The 22,156-nt window shown below is 43.3% G+C and overlaps 2 protein-coding genes across 3 annotated transcripts in view; one reads left to right on the top strand and one right to left on the bottom strand.

Annotated features, from left to right (window-relative positions):
* Window positions 1-3,341: 3,341 nt before the first annotated feature.
* On the top strand, window positions 3,342-18,956 carry LOC110487289 (germ cell-specific gene 1-like protein). The gene is made up of 5 exons (XM_036940396.1): window positions 3,342-3,630; window positions 11,677-11,724; window positions 16,215-16,373; window positions 17,023-17,134; window positions 18,211-18,956. The coding sequence occupies exons 1-5, from the start codon at window positions 3,342-3,344 to the stop codon at window positions 18,503-18,505; spliced, it is 903 nt and encodes a 300-aa protein (XP_036796291.1). The 3' UTR covers window positions 18,506-18,956.
* A 690-nt stretch (window positions 18,957-19,646) lies between these two features.
* Window positions 19,647-22,156, bottom strand: part of LOC110485738 (transmembrane channel-like protein 5) — a 31,613-nt gene continuing 29,103 nt past the window's right edge. The window contains exons 19-21 of one of the 2 annotated variants that reach the window (XM_021556892.2): window positions 21,771-21,849; window positions 21,408-21,491; window positions 19,647-20,895 (exon numbers count right to left, since the gene is read on the bottom strand). In XM_021556892.2, the coding sequence (XP_021412567.2) occupies window positions 20,254-20,895; window positions 21,408-21,491; window positions 21,771-21,849 (805 nt within the window). In that variant the 3' untranslated portion in view covers window positions 19,647-20,253. The remainder of the gene's footprint in view (window positions 20,896-21,407; window positions 21,492-21,770; window positions 21,850-22,156) is intronic. The other variant, XM_021556891.2, reaches the window with a different exon arrangement.

Here is a 22,156-nt window from a genome sequence, read left to right as displayed (position 1 = left end):
GGGAACGACAAAGCCTGTTCCCCCTCAGGAAACTAAAAAGATTTGGCATGGGTCCTCAGATCCTCAGAAGATTCTACAGCTGCACCATCGAGAGCATGGTGACTGGCTGGTTGCATCACTGCCTAGTATGGCAACTGCTCGGTCTCCGACCGCAAGGCACTACAGGGGGTAGTGCGTACGGCCCAGTTCATCACTGTGGGCAAGAATCCTGCCATCCAGGACCTCTGTATCAGGCGGTGTCAGAGGAAGGCCCTAAAAATTGTCAAAGACTCCAGCCACCCCATTCATAGACTGTTCTCTCTGCTACCACACAGCAAGCGGTACCGGAGCGTCGAGTCGAGGTCCAAGAGGCTTCTTAAACAGCTTCTACTCCCAAGCCATAAGGCTCCTGAAGGGCTACCCAGACCCCTCTTTTACACTGCTGCTACTCTCTGTTTATATTCTATCCATAGTTAACTCTATCTACATGTACATATTACCCCAACTAACCGGTGCCTCCGCACATTGACTCTGTACCGGTACCCTCTGTATATAGCCTTGCTTGTTATTTTACTGCTGCTGGTTAATTTGTTACTTTTATTTTCCATTTTTTTCTTAACATCTTAAAGCATTGTTGGTTAGGGGCTTGTAACTAAGCATTTCACTGTAAGGTCTACACCTGTTTGTAATTAGCCCATGTGACAAATACAATTTGATTTGAACTCAACAATCAGCCTGTGACAAACAAACACTGTTCTAGAAGCTGATTCTAAAGCGCCCTGCACACCCAGTCAGACAGTTTGATTTCGAGGGTCTGTAAAGTGCAGATTATACTAATCCTTAGTCTCTATCTGTTGAGAGACTAATTCCCCTCCGTCCATCAGCTTCAAACGGAAGTCACCAGCCTCCAAACACAAGTGAAGCCCCATGTTTATGGCTGTGAACCAAAGGGCAATCTATTCCCCATACTGCTTTTGACCAGGGCCCATAGGGCTATGTAGGGAATAGGGTGCCATTTGGGATACATCTCACATCCGTGCTGACAAAGTTGCTGCTCTTTACCTCTTTGGAAACACATGTGCTTTAAAAATAAAAGCAGGGCTGGTGGATCCAAAAAAGTCATGATTTCTATGCAGTAATCCGCTTGTCATCGACACTCCTGCGTAACATAACGGCGACCATTTAAGCTCTTTTGTGTGTGTGTGTGTCCATTTGTTGGGCTATAAATTGCATGGGTATTTAACGTGAGGTCTCAGGGTTGACAGCTGTTGACATGGATTGAGCATTATTCAACCGAATCGTCATATTTCATTGCCTGATCTCCCCTGCATCAATGTATCCATTTTGCAGTATATTTAAGCTTTGCATGTGTTGATGATTGATATTTGCGTGTCTAGGACATTTTGATTTCCTGTTTTATCAGTCAACTGTGCGCGTGTGTGTGCGTGGACCATTTCTATCTTTCTTGAAAATGTGTATCAAAGCTTAGAGACAATCCTGTAAGAAAGCATTTTTGTCTTGTTTTATGTGCAGTACATGTGAGCGCAATCGAAATATGAATCCGTCCTATCTGACACATACAATTGGCCAATACAAGTTCCATTTCAACGTATGCCCAAGACATGTTAACTAAGCATAATGTATGGAATATGGGTTATACAACAATGGCCCAGTTGAGTCCAGCTGCCTCCTATACAAGGGGAGTAGGGTCACTGATGGGATGGAAAGAATGACGAGTTCTTTGAGTGCCTACTAAATATAGGCTGTGTACAAACCTGTCACTGACTGTCTAAACATTTACTCCACCACAGGAGGCTGGTGGCACCTTAAGTGGGGAGGACGGGCTTATGGTATAGGCTGGAGTGGAATAGTATCAAATATATTAAACACATGGTTTCGGGGTGTTTGATGCCATTCCATTTGCTCTTTCAGCCATTATGAGCTGTCCTCCCCTCAGCAGCCTCCTGTGTACTCCACCCTAACCCCAATCCACGTTTCCTTCTATTTGTCTGTCTGTTACAACTACTGTAAAGAGTCTATAATACCAAGCTAAGCCCTTTGAAATGTTGAAATAATGCCCCATGAGTACTGCAATCAAGATATCTCCCTCTGTCCTCAGTGGGGATGCTTCATGATCACACATGTATCAGAAGAACTGTTGTGTCCCACCAACGTCATACACACACACATTTTGGGTGAAGTATCCTGGCTTTCTGTTGTAGCTTATCCAATCAGAGTCTCATGTGAGCGTGCTGTCTCTCAAGCGTAGTAATGAGAAGAGCCGCTGTGCCACCGCCTCTACCAAACCCAGTATCCCAGATTATTGGGAAAACAAATAGCTTATTGGACATTTGTGACAGGCACACGAAAAAAGGAAGGAGGATGCATTATGACGAAAGAAAATCATGTAATACACACAGTGGACTTTTTCGTGTCCAATAAGTAATTTGTGTCTATTTCACAATAAGCTGTGATGGTGTGTTGGCTTTTACACTGTCAGAGGGGAGAGGGAGATCGAGTGAGACGTTTGAGTGATTACCCAGTTGCTGTCGACGTGGCCCTTCAATTAGAACAGAGCCCTCCTTGCAGAACATTATAGATGGACTTTATGGCAACACTTAACTAGTTGACGTCTTAATGGTAACACTGAACAATGGCTATCTACATAGTCTTTATGATAGGCTTGTCTTGTATGTTGTTTAGACTTGATCATTTTGTCATTGCCAATGGAATAGTCCCAAAAGTGCTAATCCTACCCATCTGGCACTCCACCCCAGACAGGCTCAGTCAAACAGTCCAATTACTGTTCTGAAATATAAGAAATATCATTGATCCTATTCCCAGTCTGATGCTATGGTTTGATTATTGCTCACACAAAATTAAATATCAATAAACTGTAATCTCATCTCTGAGAGAGGGAAAGAGAGAGGGAGAGAGAGAGAGAGAGAGAGAGAGCAGCTCATCACAGATTGAAGGCGAGCATCACCGATACAAATCCCACAGATTTGTGTGAACAAGCTCTTCAAATCTTTTGACGTGACAATCCTTCAGCGAACGGATGAGGGTCATTTCAGGGCACTTCGTGTGAAAATGATCTAATGGCTAACGACTCGAACAGATGATAATGGTGGATTGAAGCTGAATTCAAACTCAGATTTTGCCGTCCCTCAAATCGGGTAGGGAGAGTCATTTCAATTCAACGGGTTGGAGTGCCAAATTATGTATTTTATTGCCGACATGTTGCACATCAGTTGAAGCTTATTTTCGGTGGAGTTTGACCAGTTTTTCATTACCTGTTTTGATTCATATTGGATGGATGGTGAGTGGGTGAGTTATCTAATAAGTGCAGATATCTTTGGACAATGAAGACCACTCGCAAGTGCAGGGCACTGCTGTCCGTTAGTATGAATCTTTTAGCACTATTTTTCTCAATAACTGCTTTCATCACAACATACTGGTGCGTCGGCACGCAGCGCGTCCCCAAGCCGAAGTGCACTAAACTTCGCACGCACAACTGCATCGATTATGGAGTGAACGAGACGGACCCCAAAGTAGTGGTGTACAGTTGGGAAACGGGGGACGACCGGTTCCTATTCAGACAGTTCCACACCGGGATCTGGTTCTCCTGTGCAGAGAATATCCATGATGAAGGTGAGGTGATGAGGTTTTGTTGTTAATGACCGGTCTTGTTTTTTTGTTGTCCGGTCTTGTTGTCAATTAATTATAGTGAGGTCTCTGGAGTGTAAAGGCTAAAATTATATGGATATTTACAGGAAGGAGGTTTGCAGGTGTGTGTGTGTGTGTGTGTGTGTGTGTGTTCAAACTATTCAATCAATACCGGTTTCTAAGTAGGCATTCTTGCCATTCAAAAAGAACACTCTATACATTCAGAGATAGACAAGGGTCTATAAAGGATTGTTACACACACACACACACACACACACACACACACACACACACACACACACACACACAGAGAGTTATGTACAATTGCAGCTATTAAACTCTGCAGTCCTTGCTATAATTCCTTGGTTGTGTCATTATGAGAGCCATTCTCATGTGTCATCATCTTGTGTCACCATAGTAACTAAGCGTCAGTCTCCAGATGGGACATATACATACATATTATCTAAAACTGCAAGCTAAGGATATTTACAAAGTTATGAGTTTTTTAGGGTAATCACCCCCAGTTTATGTAGGCAGATGCCATTTGTCAAAAATGGCATCTTGAATAACGAGTTGTCTTCTCTGGCATGAAGTATTGGATAGCCTAAAGAGCAGTTCATCCCGGCATTAGAATCATTGGAACATAGGATGGGAGTTTCGAGTTACGGTACAGTGAACCCTTGGTAAGAAGTTTAGAGGACATGAGCTTAGTGCTTTTAGAAAGGGTCCCTACTGGCTCTGCTCGTACTTTACCTTAGCATTTCTCTTCTTACAGGTCTATAGGGTACTAATAATCTACCCTAGCATTTCTCTTCTTACAGGTCTATAGGGTACTAGTAATCTACCCTAGCAGTCTCTCTTCCTACAGGTCTATAGGGTACTAATAATCTACCCTAGCAGTCTCTCTTCTTACAGGTTTATAGGGTACTAATAATCTACCCTAGCATTTCTCTTCTTACAGGTCTATAGGGTACTAATAATCTACCCTAGCAGTCTCTCTTCTTACAGGTTTATAGGGTACTAATAATCTACCCTAGCATTTCTCTTCTTACAGGTCTATAGGGTACTAGTAATCTACCCTAGCAGTCTCTCTTCTTACAGGTCTATAGGGTACTAATAATCTACCCTAGCAGTCTCTCTTCTTACAGGTTTATAGGGTACTAATAATCTACCCTAGCATTTCTCTTCTTACAGGTCTATAGGGTACTAATAATCTACCCTAGCAGTCTCTCTTCTTACAGGTCTATAGGGTACTAATAATCTACCCTAGCAGTCTCTCTTCTTACAGGTTTATAGGGTACTAATAATCTACCCTAGCAGTCTCTCTTCTTACAGGTCTATAGGGTACTAGTAATCTACCTTAGCATTTCTCTTCTTACAGGTCTATAGGGTACTAATAATCTACCCTAGCAGTCTCTCTTCTTACAGGTCTATAGGGTACTAATAATCTACCCTAGCAGTCTCTATTCTTAAAGGTCTATAGGGTACTAATAATCTACCCTAGCAGTCTCTATTCTTACAGGTCTATAGGGTATTAATAGTCTACAGTAGCAGTCTATATTCTTACAGGTCTATAGGGTACTAGTAATCTACCCTAGAAGTCTCTCTTCTTACAGGTCTATAGGGTACTAGTAATCTACCCTAGCAGTCTCTCTTCTTACAGGTTTATAGGGTACTAGTAATCTACCCTGGCAGTCTATCTCCATACAGGTCTATAGGGTACTAGTAATCTACCCTAGCAGTCTCTCTTCTTACAGGTCTATAGGGTACTAATAGTCTAAAGTAGCAGTCTCTCTCCCTACAGGTCTATAGGGTACTAATAGTCTACCCTAGCAGTCTTTCTCCCTACAGGTCTATAGGGTACTAATTGTCTACAGTAGCAGTCTCTCTCCATACAGGTATCTAGGGTACTAATAGTCTACAGTAGCAGTCTCTCTCCCTACAGGTCTATAGGGTACTAATAGTCTACAGTAGCAGTCTCTCTCCCTACATGTCTATAGGGTACTAATAGTCTACAGTAGCAGTCTCTCTCCATACAGGTCTATAGGGTACTAATAGTCTACAGTAGCAGTCTCTCTCCATACAGGTCTATAGGGTACTAATAGTCTACAGTAGCAGTCTCTCTCCATACATGTCTATAGGGTACTAATAGTCTACAGTAGCAGTCTCTCTCCATACAGGTCTATAGGGTACTAATAGTCTACAGTAGCAGTCTCTCTCCATACAGGTCTATAGGGTACTAATAGTCTACAGTAGCAGTCTCTCTCCATACAGGTCTATAGGGTACTAATAGTCTACAGTTGCAGTCTCTCTCCATACATGTCTATAGGGTACTAATAGTCTACAGTAGCAGTCTCTCTCCATACAGGTCTATAGGGTACTAATAGTCTACAGTAGCAGTCTCTCTCCATACATGTCTATAGGGTATTAATTGTCTACAGTAGCAGTCTCTCTCCATACAGGTCTATAGGGTACTAATAGTCTACAGTAGCAGTCTCTCTCCCTACAGGTCTGTAGGGTACTAATAATCTACCCCAGCAGTCTCTCTTCTTACAGGTCTATAGGGTACTAATAATCTACCCTAGCAGTCTCTATTCTTAAAGGTCTATAGGGTAGTAATAATCTACCCTAGCAGTCTCTATTCTTACAGGTCTATAGGGTATTAATAGTCTACAGTAGCAGTCTCTATTCTTACAGGTCTATAGGGTACTAGTAATCTACCCCAGCAGTCTCTCTTCTTACAGGTCTATAGGGTACTAGTAATCTACCCTAGAAGTCTCTCTTCTTACAGGTCTATAGGGTACTAGTAATCTACCCTAGCAGTCTCTCTTCTTACAGGTCTATAGGGTACTAGTAATCTACCCTAGCAGTCTCTCTCCATACAGGTCTATAGGGTACTAGTAATCTACCCTAGCAGTCTCTCTTCTTACAGGTCTATAGGGTACTAATAGTCTACAGTAGTAGTCTCTCTTCTTACAGGTCTATAGGGTACTAGTAATCTACAGTAGCAGTCTCTCCCCCTACAGGTCTATAGGGTACTAATAGTCTACCCTAGCAGTCTTTCTCCCTACAGGTCTATAGGGTACTAATTGTCTAGAGTAGCAGTCTCTCTCCATACAGGTATATAGGGTACTAATAGTCTACAGTAGCAGTCTCTCTCCCTACAGGTCTATAGGGTACTAATAGTCTACAGTAGAAGTCTCTCTCCCTACATGTCTATAGGGTACTAATAGTCTACAGTAGCAGTCTCTCTCCATACAGGTCTATAGGGTACTAATAGTCTACAGTAGCAGTCTCTCTCCATACAGGTCTATAGGGTACTAATAGTCTACAGTAGCAGTCTCTCTCCATACATGTCTATAGGGTACTAATAGTCTACAGTAGCAGTCTCTCTCCATACAGGTCTATAGGGTACTAATAGTCTACAGTAGCAGTCTCTCTCCATACAGGTCTATAGGGTACTAATAGTCTACAGTTGCAGTCTCTCTCCATACATGTCTATAGGGTACTAATAGTCTACAGTAGCAGTCTCTCTCCATACAGGTCTCTAGGGTACTAATAGTCTACAGTAGCAGTCTCTCTCCATACATGTCTATAGGGTATTAATTGTCTACAGTAGCAGTCTCTCTCCATACAGGTCTATAGGGTACTAATAGTCTACAGTAGCAGTCTCTCTCCCTACAGGTCTGTAGGGTACCAATAATCTACCCTAGCAGTCTCTCTTCTTACAGGTCTATAGGGTACTAATAATCTACCCTAGCAGTCTCTATTCCTAAAGGTCTATAGGGTACTAATAATCTACCCCAGCAGTCTCTATTCTTACAGGTCTATAGGGTATTAATAGTCTACAGTAGCAGTCTCTATTCTTACAGGTCTATAGGGTACTAGTAATCTACCCCAGCAGTCTCTCTTCTTACAGGTCTATAGGGTACTAGTAATCTACCCTAGAAGTCTCTCTTCTTACAGGTCTATAGGGTACTAGTAATCTACCCTAGCAGTCTCTCTTCTTACAGGTCTATAGGGTACTAGTAATCTACCCTAGCAGTCTCTCTCCATACAGGTCTATAGGGTACTAGTAATCTACCCTAGCAGTCTCTCTTCTTACAGGTCTATAGGGTACTAATAGTCTACAGTAGCAGTCTCTCTTCTTACAGGTCTATAGGGTACTAGTAATCTACAGTAGCAGTCTCTCTCCCTACAGGTCTATAGGGTACTAATAGTCTACCCTAGCAGTCTTTCTCTCTACAGGTCTATAGGATACTAATTGTCTACGGTAGCAGTCTCTCTCCATACAGGTATGTAGGGTACTAATAGTCTACAGTAGCAGTCTCTCTCCCTACAGGTCTATAGGGTACTAATAGTCTACAGTAGCAGTCTCTCTCCCTACATGTCTATAGGGTACTAATAGTCTACAGTAGCAGTCTCTCTCCATACAGGTCTATAGGGTACTAATAGTCTACAGTAGCAGTCTCTCTCCATACATGTCTATAGGGTACTAATAGTCTACAGTAGCAGTCTCTCTCCATACAGGTCTATAGGGTACTAATAGTCTACAGTAGCAGTCTCTCTCCATACATGTCTATAGGGTATTAATTGTCTACAGTAGCAGTCTCTCTCCATACAGGTCTATAGGGTACTAATAGTCTACAGTAGCAGTCTCTCTCCCTACAGGTCTGTAGGGTACCAATAATCTACCCTAGCAGTCTCTCTTCTTACAGGTCTATAGGGTACTAATAATCTACCCTAGCAGTCTCTATTCCTAAAGGTCTATAGGGTACTAATAATCTACCCCAGCAGTCTCTATTCTTACAGGTCTATAGGGTATTAATAGTCTACAGTAGCAGTCTCTATTCTTACAGGTCTATAGGGTACTAGTAATCTACCCCAGCAGTCTCTCTTCTTACAGGTCTATAGGGTACTAGTAATCTACCCTAGAAGTCTCTCTTCTTACAGGTCTATAGGGTACTAGTAATCTACCCTAGCAGTCTCTCTTCTTACAGGTCTATAGGGTACTAGTAATCTACCCTAGCAGTCTCTCTCCATACAGGTCTATAGGGTACTAGTAATCTACCCTAGCAGTCTCTCTTCTTACAGGTCTATAGGGTACTAATAGTCTACAGTAGCAGTCTCTCTTCTTACAGGTCTATAGGGTACTAGTAATCTACAGTAGCAGTCTCTCTCCCTACAGGTCTATAGGGTACTAATAGTCTACCCTAGCAGTCTTTCTCTCTACAGGTCTATAGGATACTAATTGTCTACGGTAGCAGTCTCTCTCCATACAGGTATGTAGGGTACTAATAGTCTACAGTAGCAGTCTCTCTCCCTACAGGTCTATAGGGTACTAATAGTCTACAGTAGCAGTCTCTCTCCCTACATGTCTATAGGGTACTAATAGTCTACAGTAGCAGTCTCTCTCCATACAGGTCTATAGGGTACTAATAGTCTACAGTAGCAGTCTCTCTCCATACAGGTCTATAGGGTACTAATAGTCTACAGTAGCAGTCTCTCTCCATACAGGTCTATAGGGTACTAATAGTCTACAGTTGTAGTCTCTCTCCATACATGTCTATAGGGTACTAATAGTCTACAGTAGCAGTCTCTCTCCATACAGGTCTATAGGGTACTAATAGTCTACAGTAGCAGTCTCTCTCCATACATGTCTATAGGGTACTAATAGTCTACAGTAGCAGTCTCTCTCCATACATGTCTATAGGGTATTAATTGTCTACAGTAGCAGTCTCTCTCCATACAGGTCTATAGGGTACTAATAGTCTACAGTAGCAGTCTCTCTCCCTACAGGTCTGTAGGGTACTAATAGTCTACAGTAGCAGTCTCTCTCCATACAGGTCTATAGGGTACTGTGAATGTCTGTAACAAGAAGTAAAATCGTCACACAGCTTTACTCCTGAGTCTAAACAAATGCACAAGGTGGAAGTGCAACAGCTGGATCCGATGACGTGCCCGCGTAAGCGTGGTTACCATGTTAATGACAACACCATTAAGTCGAAGGTGTCTCTGGAGATTATATAGCTAGATTAGTTACACTGAGTCTGACTCAATCAAGAGCATTTTGCAACATTCCCACCTTTAAAAGAGGGGAAATGGCAGCTTTCCCATCTCTAAACATCGGTCTTGACTTCCAGGTTCTCCAACAGTGGTGACATCAGGATCAGAGCCTCTGGTTGGAGACAGTAGACCTGGTCTGGTGATGGAATATTAAAGAGACATTAAGAACAGAAATAAAGTGTCACATTTTATTCGAGAATAAATACTGGGAACGTGTTGTCTCGTCAGGCCTGGGTCTGGGACTGTACAAACACACAGGCGTGCACACACACACGCACGCGCACGCACGCACGCACGCACACACACACACACACACACACACACACACACACACAAAACACACACACACACACACACACACACACAGTTGAGTTGACTAATAAGGATTACATAACGGCCCTTGATGAGTTTTTCCTCTAAACAGCTGTCACCATCTTCCTGATACCTGATTAAGCTTTAGATTTACGACAAATCCAGCAGCTGCAGCGGGCTGCTACAAGCGACAGCGGACGGAAAGAATAAATCACCCCTGGAAGAGGGGAGGAAAGGAGGGAGGAAAAAGTGCATCATGTTATCACGTCTTGATCAAGGGACATAAGGTCTTAGGGGGTCCCTGAAGGTCCCAGTAATGTCCAGGAAGAAGAAGTGCTAGAAGGATGTCATTTGGGAAGGATTGAACTGGAATCTCTGTGGGGATGGTCAAGTCGTTGACCTCTGTGACCTCCGGCTGTTGGTACTTGACCACGCTGTGCCTTTTCTCATGCAAAGGACGCAATGGTTGAACTTTCAACCACCCACATGTCCCCTAGAATAGCTTCTACCGATGCATTAGACTAGATAGGTAATCAATCAAATGTATTTATAAAGCCCTTTTTACATCAGCTGATGTCACATAGTGCTGTACAGAAACCCAGCCTAAAACCCCCAACAGCAAGCAATGCAGATGTAGAAGCACGGTGGCGAGGAAAAGCTCCCTAGAAAGGCAGGAACCTAGGAAGAAACCTAGAGAGGAACCAGGCTATGAGGGGTGGCCAGTCCTCTTCTGGCTGTGCCCGGGTGGAGATTATAACAGAACATGGCCAAGATGTTCAAATGTTCATAAATGACCAGCAGGGTCAAATAATAATAATCACAGTGGTTGTGGAGGGGGCAAAAGGTCAGCAACACCTCAGGAGTAAATTTCATTGTGACTCTCTCATGATCTTTTGCTTGTTTCTGACCTCTTGATTTGCAGTTTTGGCTCTTGGCTTTGCTCATGCTAAGCACACAATGGCATTTCTTCTTTTGAACAGCCCACAGGGCACTGATGTCATTTCAAAGTCTAGTTTTGATTGACATTTGGTTGAGTTGTCAGCTATTGTGAATTCCCTGTGAGATTAACAAAACATTTCACCATGACATTGGATTTAGGGTCAAAGTTGAAATTCCCTTACATTGATGACTTTCTGCAAATCCAATCAGTTTTCCACATAGATGTTTTTTTGTTGAAATGACTTCATCGCATTTATATTTTGTTGTTGAAATTGCGTGGGAACAACACTGATTCAGCTAGTTCTTGTCCAGTGGGTACAATCAAGTAGACTAAATCATCTGAATGACTTGTGTGTGCCTTGAAGCTGCTATTTAATCTCTACTGTATGCCAAGCTCGCAGTGTGTCTCTTCTTGAACTGTTGAACCTCACCTAAAATAGATTATACGTTACTATCAAGTAGGCTAATAGATACTCTGAATGACTTGTGGCTAGAATCCAGCGAACTTTAATTCTATTTGACTTATTTCACTTATGGGCTTTTCCCTTTTTCTATGCCAAGCACGCAATGTTTCTCTTCTTGAACTTTTGAGCTTCCCCAAATTACGAAAATAAAGTCGTATAGACAGGATACTCTGAGTGAATTGTGGCCCTGAAGAACCCATGCAAGGTATTACAGCTTGATGTGAAACTCCATTTTCTCCATTCGTTCCAGGTGAGAAATGCAGGAGCTTTATCGATCTGGCTCCGGCTTCGGAGAGAGGTGAGTGATCACTGCATACGTCAGGAGGTAAACACATCTGCTATAGAGCTGTACATCACCCGTACCAGGAAGATTACTTGTAGAGGGAGAGCAGGGGCAGACTGGGACCAGAACTTGGCCCTGGCATTTCTAACACACCGGCCCATTTTCAGGCCCCCATTATTAGATAATAATCATTTTGTGAAAAGAAAAAAAAACAGACCCACTTGACCCACTAGGCAAAAAATGGACCAGCCCATCTGGCATTTGGCAAAAATGCCAGATGGCCAATCCACCCCTGGGGACGAGGATATTTTTATGACTACAGCTAGCAACAATATAATAAACACATTTTCAATTACATGTCTATAGTAGAAAAGAAGAGAATATCTACTTTATTTGTCAACTCCTAGTATTTGAGCAAATTACACTCCTTGGAGCTAATTACAGTCACTGGAGTATCTACATAGGCTTTTGAAAAGCATACCAGTGCAGCAAGTGCTGATGGTAAGCTTTCTTGACTTGGACATTCACCTTTGCCAACACATGGCTAACCTTTGTTTAACCAGCTAAACAGCTCTTAGTTTTTCATTATTTTGACTATCTACCAAATCTATTCATATTTTTTTTTTTTACTTCTCCTTGCCATTATCATTCCCCTAATGATAAGAGACAAGACAGCACATGTTTTGCTAACGTATGATGGGGGTCCCTGGGTCGCCGGTTTGCCTGGGAGGGGGTCCCTGGACAAAAAAAAGATTGAAGACCCCTGGTCTACAGGGTTGCATAAAGTATAAAAGGATGTTGAGCTATACTCTTGCAGTATGAAGGGGTCTGCATCCTGTCTCAACTGCCATCTTGCACTCAAATGTCATCTTTAGCTGTTCAAATGTTATAACTGTCATGACACCACCATACAGGGGATGTTTGCAGGGTGCAGTGGCTGTCATGACACCACCATAGAGGAGATGTTTGCAGGGTGCAGTGGCTGTCATGACACCACCATAGAGGGGATGTTTGCAGGGTGCAGTGGCTGTCATGACACCACCATAGAGGGGATGTTTGCAGGGTGCAGTGGCTGTCATGGCACCACCATAGAGGAGATGTTTGCAGGAAGCAGTAGCTGTCATGACACCACCATAGAGGAGATGTTTGCAGGAAGCAGTAGCTGTCATGACACCACCATATAGGAGATGTTTGCAGGAAGCAGTAGCTGTCATGACACCACCATAGAGGAGATGTTTGCAGGAAGCAGTAGCTGTCATGACACCACCATAGAGGAGATGTTTGCAGGAAGCAGTAGCTGTCATGACACCACCATAGAGAAGATGTTTGCAGGGTACAGTGGCTGTCATGACACCACCATAGAGAAGATGTTTGCAGGGTACAGTGGCTGTCATGACACCACCATAGAGGAGATGTTTGCAGGATGCAGTAGCTGTCATGACACCACCATACAGGAGATGTTTGCAGGATGCAGTGGCTGTCATGGCACCACCATAGAGGAGATGTTTGCAGGGTACAGTGGCTGTCATGACACCACCATACAGGAGATGTTTTTTTAGGATGCAGTGGCTGTCATGACACCACCATAGAGGAGATGTTTGCAGGGTACAGTGGCTGTCATGACACCACCATAGAGAAGATGTTTGCAGGGTACAGTGGCTGTCATGACACCACCATAGAGGGGATGTTTGCAGGGTGCAGTGGCTGTCATGACACCACCATAGAGGGGATGTTTGCAGGGTGCAGTGGCTGTCATGACACCACCATATAGGGGATGTTTGCAGGGTGCAGTGGCTGTCATGACACCACCATAGAGGGGATGTTTGCAGGGTGCAGTGGCTGTCATGACACCACCATACAGGAGATGTTTGCAGGGTACAGTGGCTGTCATGACACCACCATAGAGGAGATGTTTGCAGGGTGCAGTGGCTGTCATGACACCACCATAGAGGAGATGTTTGCAGGATGCAGTAGCTGTCATGACACCACCATACAGGAGATGTTTGCAGGATGCAGTGGCTGTCATGACACCACCATAGAGGAGATGTTTGCAGGGTACAGTGGCTGTCATGACACCACCATAGAGAAGATGTTTGCAGGGTACAGTGGCTGTCATGACACCACCATAGAGAAGATGTTTGCAGGGTACAGTGGCTGTCATGACACCACCATAGAGGAGATGTTTGCAGGGTGCAGTGGCTGTCATGACACCACCATATAGGGGATGTTTGCAGGGTGCAGTGGCTGTCATGACACCACCATAGAGGGGATGTTTGCAGGGTGCAGTGGCTGTCATGACACCACCATAGAGGAGTTGTTTGCAGGGTACAGTGGCTGTCATGACACCACCATAGAGGAGATGTTTTCAGGGTACAGTGGCTGTCATGACACCACCATAGAGGAGATGTTTGCAGGGTACAGTGGCTGTCATGACACCACCATAGAGGAGATGTTTGCAGGGTACAGTGGCTGTCATGACACCACCATAGAGGAGATGTTTGCAGGGTACAGTGACTGTCATGACACCACCATAGAGGAGATGTTTGCAGGGTACAGTGGCTGTCATGACGCCACCATAGAGGGGATGTTTGCAGGGTACAGTGGCTGTCATGACGCCACCATAGAGGGGATGTTTGCAGGGTACAGTGGCTGTCATGACACCCCCGTAGAGGGGATGTTTGCAGGGTACAGTGGCTGTCATGACACCACCATAGAGGGGATGTTTGCAGGGTACAGTGCCTGTCATGACGCCACCATAGAGGGGATGTTTGCAGGGTGCAGTGGCTGCATCAAGTTTGAACTGCCTTCTGATATTTAGTTACTTTGCTTGCCTTTGTTGCTCCAATTGAGGAAATTATATTATGACTCAATATTTTTTTCCCTTCGTGTAAATTAAATATGAACGTACCACATAAAATTTGATGAACTTTAATTATGTCTGATTTTGGATATGATACAGTGCAGATTTTTTTAAAACAATATGAAGTATTTAGCTGCTACCAATGTTGCAGATTGATGTAATGCATGGAGCAATAGGATTGGTGTAACTTTCTTTGTTAATATATTATAAATGAAGGAAGGCAGAATAGGTTTAATTGAGCTTCGAAATGAAAAATCCACCCACGTGCTTCTACTGATTGTTGTTAATGAAAATTCTTGAGAAAGTTCTCCTGTGAGACTACAGTAAATGCTTTTATATCGGATTGTCTATCTATAGGCTTTGGTCTAGTTCTTAAAACTTGTTCTGTATCTCTGGTATACCTTTTCCATATTCATTAAACCTGAACTTTGAGATCACAATAGCTGATTGATTTGTTGACTATATCAGCCTTGATGTACTGGAGGTATTATAAACTCCCTATTCCAGACGTACTGTGGCTTATGTTCTCAAACAACCTTGGCATCATCCCCTGTGTTGTCAGGGACACAGGATGTGGGGTTGCTATGGTCACACCCCACTCTGTCAAAGGAGAAGGTTATGATAACAGCTGTGAAATGATCCATGCGCAAATAATGCAGAATGACAACCAATCAAAACAAGATAGAAGCTCTCATACTTCCCCGAGTCATAATGTGTCTCCCCTAGAAAGTGTCTGGTAAACAACTCAATTGAAACAAAACAGAAAAACTACATGTATTGTACTGTAGTTCATATAGCCTGCTTTATTTACTACCGTAGCAATAAGTACAACACTTACTACACTCTACTCACAAGAATAGTTAGACAGAACGCTGTACAGGGTTAATACTGTCTCCAAAGTTAAGTACCACCAAACCGTGTTCCAAAATTCCATTACAATACAAGACACTGTCTCAGTCTTGGGACATTCCTCCCTCAACCCCATCCCCGCCACCGCCCCTGACCCTCCGTCCTATCCCATTGACAGCGTCTCGGGGGAAATACTGGCACCAGCCAATGTTCACTTCCTGCAATGAAGTGTCAAGAAGGATTAATAGCAGACTGGCGAGGTAGGAAGAGATGTCTGACTCCAACCTCCCATAACGAGACAGTGTGAGAGTTTGACGACGCTCTGGAAGGTGTGAGAAGATTCCTGATACTTTTTGCGTTGGAGACAAATGACATGAATTGGTTTTGAGTGGCCTGTCGGTCCTGAGATATGTTATCAACAGGTCTGTTGTCAATATGGATGTCAGAAATTATGTAAGAGATGTTAGATAGGCAGAGACCAAAAACGCAAAAAATACAAATGTGTACCTGAGTATAGGTTAAGTTAGGACACCATCATCAAACAACATGACTGACTTTTATGGGAATAAAACGTTTAGTATCCATGACAGGCCTTCAAATAGGCACCTGCCAAATGCAGTCCTATGATTTATGAACGAACAGATGGGTGAAGCATACACGATCAAAGAAATCAACCCTTTTCTCCACAACCATCACACATCCTTATGAAAATATGATCAGTGATTCAAATTCGACATCATCTCACTGATTTGCAATACCCTAACAACTGTTAATGCATTTGCTTTGTCTGTTGCAGGTGTCCTATGGCTGTCGGTGGTCTCTGAGATGCTGTACATAGTCCTGTTGATAGTGGGTTTCAGCCTGATGTGTCTAGAACTGGTTCACTCCAGCACCAGCAACATGATAGATGGACTGAAAGTGAACGCCTTCGCTGCAATCTTCACCGTCCTCTCAGGTACAGAGGGACTGTTGAAAACCACCTCTACAAGACGGCACAAACAGATCTAGGATCCAGGCTATTGTTTCATGTGTAAGGGCCGGGAGTTCTCCCAGGCTTCATGACCTGACCAGGAAAAACTCCATGGCGACCATAGAGCCCAGATTTCTTTCTGTTCATGACACATTTAGATTTTTGTTGAATTGCATAGATTACGTCATATGACCAGGGGAAAAAACGCTGTTGAGTCTGGTCTGGGGAAAACTCCCGGCCCTAGTATACAGTACTATGCAACTGTTGCCACTATTAGACATTGAACAAGTCTAACACAGTGGTGAACATAATGAAAAGCGAATTTAGCAAGGAGAGAAGCTGGTTTTGTAGGTCTTGACTAGGAGATAACCTGCAGCCTCTCCCACTGTAGAAGCATCAGCTATCAGAGAGGGTTTTTGAAAAGTCATCTTAGCGGTCACTAAGTCCTAGTGTGTGTGTGTGTGTGTGTGTGTGTGTGTGTGTGTGTGTGTGTGTGTGTGTGTGTGTGTGTGTGTGTGTGTGTGTGTGTGTGTGTGTGTGTGTGTGTGTGTGGTGTGTGTGTGTGTGTGTGTGTGTGTGTGTGCCTACATGTACACTAAACATCTAACTGTATACCGGTATCTGTGTATTGCAGGGCTCCTGGGTATGGTGGCCCACATGATGTACACACAGGTGTTCCAGGTGACAGTCACCCTGGGCCCTGCAGACTGGAGGCCCTATAACTGGGACTACGGATGGTCCTTCTGGTAGGGAACACACACACACACACACAATCCCACGTCTCCCTTTGTAGCGTCACACTTCTCTAATGAAAACCCCAAAGCTCTCATGTTACCGGGCGGATTAGGCTTTGGTGTCCCAAAGCCCCAATATGTATATATGGTCGATGCGATTGGGAAATTGCATAAGGGGATCAAGGGTGAAGTGTAGCCCACAAAGACATATGTACACTGTATGTTCAGACTTTTAATCTTCCAGGCTGAACATCTTAACCCTTGTGACATAGCTCTGGATTATAACATTTGCAGTGAGTGAATATGGGAGCTACAGTGTATAGACTAATGTACAGTAGTGGCCTATTACATTGGGATCTACCCAGATTGACATTCCTACCCTGTTGGGATTGACGGATTGACAATAATCCTGCAAAGCCACGACCCTTCCATTTTTACACGGGAATAATAATATTTACAAAAAGTATGCCAGAAATCCCCAAACTCAAAGTGATTATATGTTTTTCGCAGTGTTTTGCAGTGTTTCATAAAAACATCCTATTTCCTAGTGTAGTATTTGTCTGAATTACTTGAGCTGTTGTCAAGTGATTGATAACTTCGGTATTTAACGTTTCTTAGCTTTTAAAGCCACTTGTTTCAAGCCATTTGTTTGTTTTAAACCACATGTTTGTTTTAAAGCCATTTGTCATTTGTTTTTCATTCAAAGAGCAGCCCTATGAACTGACCATGAACAGCGACAGGCCTAAATATGCAGATTGCACCTTCAATTGACTCCTCCTTGCCTTTTCCTCTCGCTGTCCCCATAATTTTCCTCTCGCTGTCCCCATCATTTTCTTCTCTCTGTCCCCATCATTTTCCTCTCACTGTCCCCATCATTTTCCTCTCTCTGTCCCCATCATTTTCCTCTCTCTGTCCCCATCATTTTCCTCTCTCTGTCCCCATCATTTTCCTCTCACTGTCCCCATCATTTTCCTCTCTCTGTCCCCATCATTTTCCTCTCGCTGTCCCCATCATTTTCCTCTCCTCTATCTGTTGTGCCTATTTCCTCACTTCTCTCTCTTCCATCTTTTCCATTTCCTGTTTTCCAGCATGGCCTGGGCATCCTTCACCTGCTGCATGGGTGCATCAGTCACCACCCTCAACTCCTACACCAAGACTGTCATCGAGTTCCGACACAAACGCAAGACCTTCGTGCAGAGCATCCGAAAGGAGCAGGCAAGGGAGGCGTTGGGATACTACCGCGATCACTCCCTGCGCTCCATATCCCAAACCGTGGAGGTGTACACACAGACGCCGTATAGCAGTGGTATTAGGACGCACGTAACGGCCGCGTCGTTAGACCCGAGTGACGTATCAGAGACTCTGGGGGAAGACCAGTGCTGAAGAGAGGGATCCCAGCGGGGCAAAACTGGTTACAACTGGTTCCCATGATGTCGCAGTTATGTCATTTTTAACCATTTTCTGGTTGTGCTGATGTTATTTCATCGTCATTTCAACTCGGATGTGTCGAAAGTAACTGTATGAAGTCAGTGCTATCCAATTGTGATCCGTCACCTGTGTTGGGTCTTCTGGGGATTCTGTAGCAACTGAATCCGTTCTGATTGAATTCATCGCTGCCTTAATTGAGCCAGGATATTCACTCCCTTGTTCCCAGTTTGGGCGTTGATAGTCATGGAAAGACAGCCGTGTACACACTGATCATACAACTAGATGATCTGACACACAAGGAAAGCAGCAACCAATATCAATAGCGTTTCACCCTGTTTCAGTTAAAAGCTGAGGAACGGAGCTGGAGAAATGTAATCACTCTCAAATTCAGAGACAGAACTATGGATGCAAGGACTGAATACCCATGATATCGACATTATAGTTTTAACCATGTTTTGAGGCTGTGTAGTGTTTGTTTACATTTACTTTGTTTACAAACATTGGAGTAAAACAAGCTTCTATTTTGGTCAGACAATTGAACTAAGCTGATGAGGCATTAATGTCATATTCTTCAAGAATTCATGGGTACATATCATTCATTTGTAGGTTCAAAAAGGGATGCCCCTTTGAACAAAATATGTATTAGAACGCCCTCTGATTTCCCTGAGACATCATAGGACTGTTTGTGATGTTTTTGCATGCTATTAGCCTTACTAAATATGGAATTAGGAAGGAGGTGACAAACTGCATTTAACTCGTATTTTACCGTGCCTATAACGCATAACTATATGAATGTAAATAAATGTCATAAAGTAGAATGGTTTTGATCTGTGAAATCACTGTAAGATGTGTATTATTTTCCTTTTGAAGTTGCGTATTGTTTGTTGCCTCAGTGGTCTGTTTACTGCACATCACTCAGTATCGGATAAGACAAAAACTGACCACTGGACACCAATGTTACTTGAGTATCATTATGACCAATGACTGTGTATTCTATTTAAAGTACTTTGTGCTTATAGGGATTAAGGATTCTGCAATGAATTACTCAATAAACAAATGTCTTCCATAGCAAACTTCAAGAGTGTTTCATTTTGTACAGAAAATATTTGCTGTAGTTTCTTTCATTATGTTCTATATCCGTTTTTACTTTGCTCTGAGAACAATAAGTGACTTGGATGTATTCTCAAAGTATATATTTGATATCTACTCAAGTACCTATTCATTGATGAACATCCAGACCAGGTTCAATCCCTACCACTAGAGGACAGTGCTGTTCATGGAAAAAAAACAACATACAGTACCATACAATTTTATAGTATTTACAATTTAGTACGGATCAGAATATTCCTACATTTATACAACATTCATTGACAGTATTTTACAGGCTAAACACATATCATGTATACATACAGTACACAAATATATTAAATATTATTAATATTCAAATATTTTTTTGTACAAAAACAATGTGTTCTTTTATCAAAAGGGAATACATATATCAGATGTATCTTTTCACAACCCTTTGGCTACACTCTTTTATGGTCCAATAGAAACAGTCTACATAGAGGTGGTCCTGCCCTCTCTTGATGCCAGACAGAATCTTATGATATTTCCTCTGATATTTCTCTGCTTTCTACAGCTGGTCACATTTCAATTGTGCCCGCCATCTTTTCCCCCCCAAGCGGTTCAGTTCTCGGTTATGCTCAGAATCTGTCACCGTACTCCTCCTCTACCTGTTGCCGGGCTAGCATGGCCTGTATCAGAGCACTACCAGTGCCTGACGCATCTGGGTGCTGTGAAGAAGCAGGCGCCCGGTAAAACTCGCTCTCCTCCTCCTCTGCTCTCTGCCTGGCCTGCATGACCTGCATCATCGCACTGGATGTTGATGACACTGGGTGTTCTGAATGAACTGGCGCCCGGTAAAACTGGTCCTCTTCCTGCTCTGACTCCGCCCTCTGCCTGGCTTGCATCACCTGTATCATCGCACTGGGTAACGCGTTTACTGGGTTTTGTGACTGAACTGGCGCCCGGTAAAACTCGTCCTCATTCTGTGACTCCGCCCTTTGCCTGGCTTGCATGGCCTGTATCAGTGCACTGGAGGGCGCAGGTGTTTGGTCTGCAGGAAATGGCACCCCGCGATAACTGGCTACATCCTGGTCCTCTGCGTATTGCCTGGCTAGCATGGCCTGTAACATAGCACTCGATGTCGTGGAGACTGAGTGGCCGGAAGGCATAGGCACACCGAAAGAGCTGCTGCTGTCACCATTCTCTTGCTCCAACCGCTGTCGGGCAATCAGAGCCTGGAGCATGCCAGTGGAGGATTCATTTTCCTGTCTTTTCCTGACCTGATTGAGAGAAAGGGTCATAGTTCGAGTATGACAAGTATGACATTTGAAATAACATTGGAGTTTAGGTATTTATTGTAAGTTAGATAGTCTCAAGGTTAAGTTAGATAGTCTCAAGGTTTATTTTATTTTATTTTTTTTTTTTATTTTACCTTTATTTAACCAGGCAAGTCAGTTAAGAACAAATTCTTATTTTCAATGACGGCCTGGGAACAGTGGGTTAACTGCCTGTTCAGGGGCAGAACGACAGATTTGTACCTTGTCAGCTCGGGGGTTTGAACTCACAACCTTCCGGTTACTAGTCCAACGCTCTAACCACTAGGCTACCCTGCCGCCCCGGTTAAGTTTAGATAGTCTCAAGGTTAAGTTAGATAGTCTCAAGGTTAAGTTTAGATAGTCTCAAGGTTAAGTTAGATAGTCTCAAGGTTAAGTTAGATAGTCTCAAGGTTAAGTTAGATAGTCTCTAGGGTAAGTTCGATAGTCTCAAGGTCATTTCTCTTTGATCCTCTCACCTGTTTTTTATTTTTCTGTTTGTTCTGCTTGGATTTCTGAAGGGTCTGTAGCTTCTCCAACAAGAACGCCTTGTCCTTCCCTTCCTAATAAAGGGAGTGAGAGAGAGAGAGAGAGAGAGAGAGAGCGAGAGCGAGAGAGAGACAACCAGAGAGGGAGTGAAAGAGAGAGCGAGAAAGTTCTAGACAGTCAATACAATTCATAAAAACAACAAATGAACAACATCAACACTGCACATTCAAATGAAATCAGCTAAATATATTATTCCAACACTTCAACAACATCATAACGTAGACACAACCACTTCGGACACAACAGCTCTGATGGACGAGACACGTCAGACCAGACAGCTCACCAGAACTCACATTAACAATCTGCTGTCTCAGTAGAGTGATAAGCAGCTGGCGTCCCTGAGTGATCTGCCTGAAGATGTAAATGAAGACACTGTGGAAAGGAGGTCAGTCAGTGAGTTTGTATTACAGTATGTGAAAGGGCAAAGTAGGCACTTAATGTCATAAAGTGCCACTAGATTGTATTTGAAGACTTGATCCGGTAGACAACGCTATAAAAGCTGAATGCGTTGCTTGATAGGACTTTGGTATACTGCTTCAAGGCAGGTAGCCTAGCGGTGAAGAGCATTGGGCCAGTAACCGAAAGGTCGCTGGTTTGAATCACTAAGCTGACTAGGTGAAAAATCGGCCGATGTGCCCTTGAGCAAGGCACTTCCCCCTAAGTGCTCCTGTAAGTCTAT

This window comes from Oncorhynchus mykiss, chromosome 13 (genome assembly GCF_013265735.2).
Source record: "Oncorhynchus mykiss isolate Arlee chromosome 13, USDA_OmykA_1.1, whole genome shotgun sequence".
NCBI classification, from domain to species: Eukaryota; Metazoa; Chordata; class Actinopteri; order Salmoniformes; family Salmonidae; genus Oncorhynchus; species Oncorhynchus mykiss.
The sequence above is the reverse complement of the archived record's forward strand: the minus strand, read 5'-3'. Positions and strand labels throughout refer to the sequence as shown.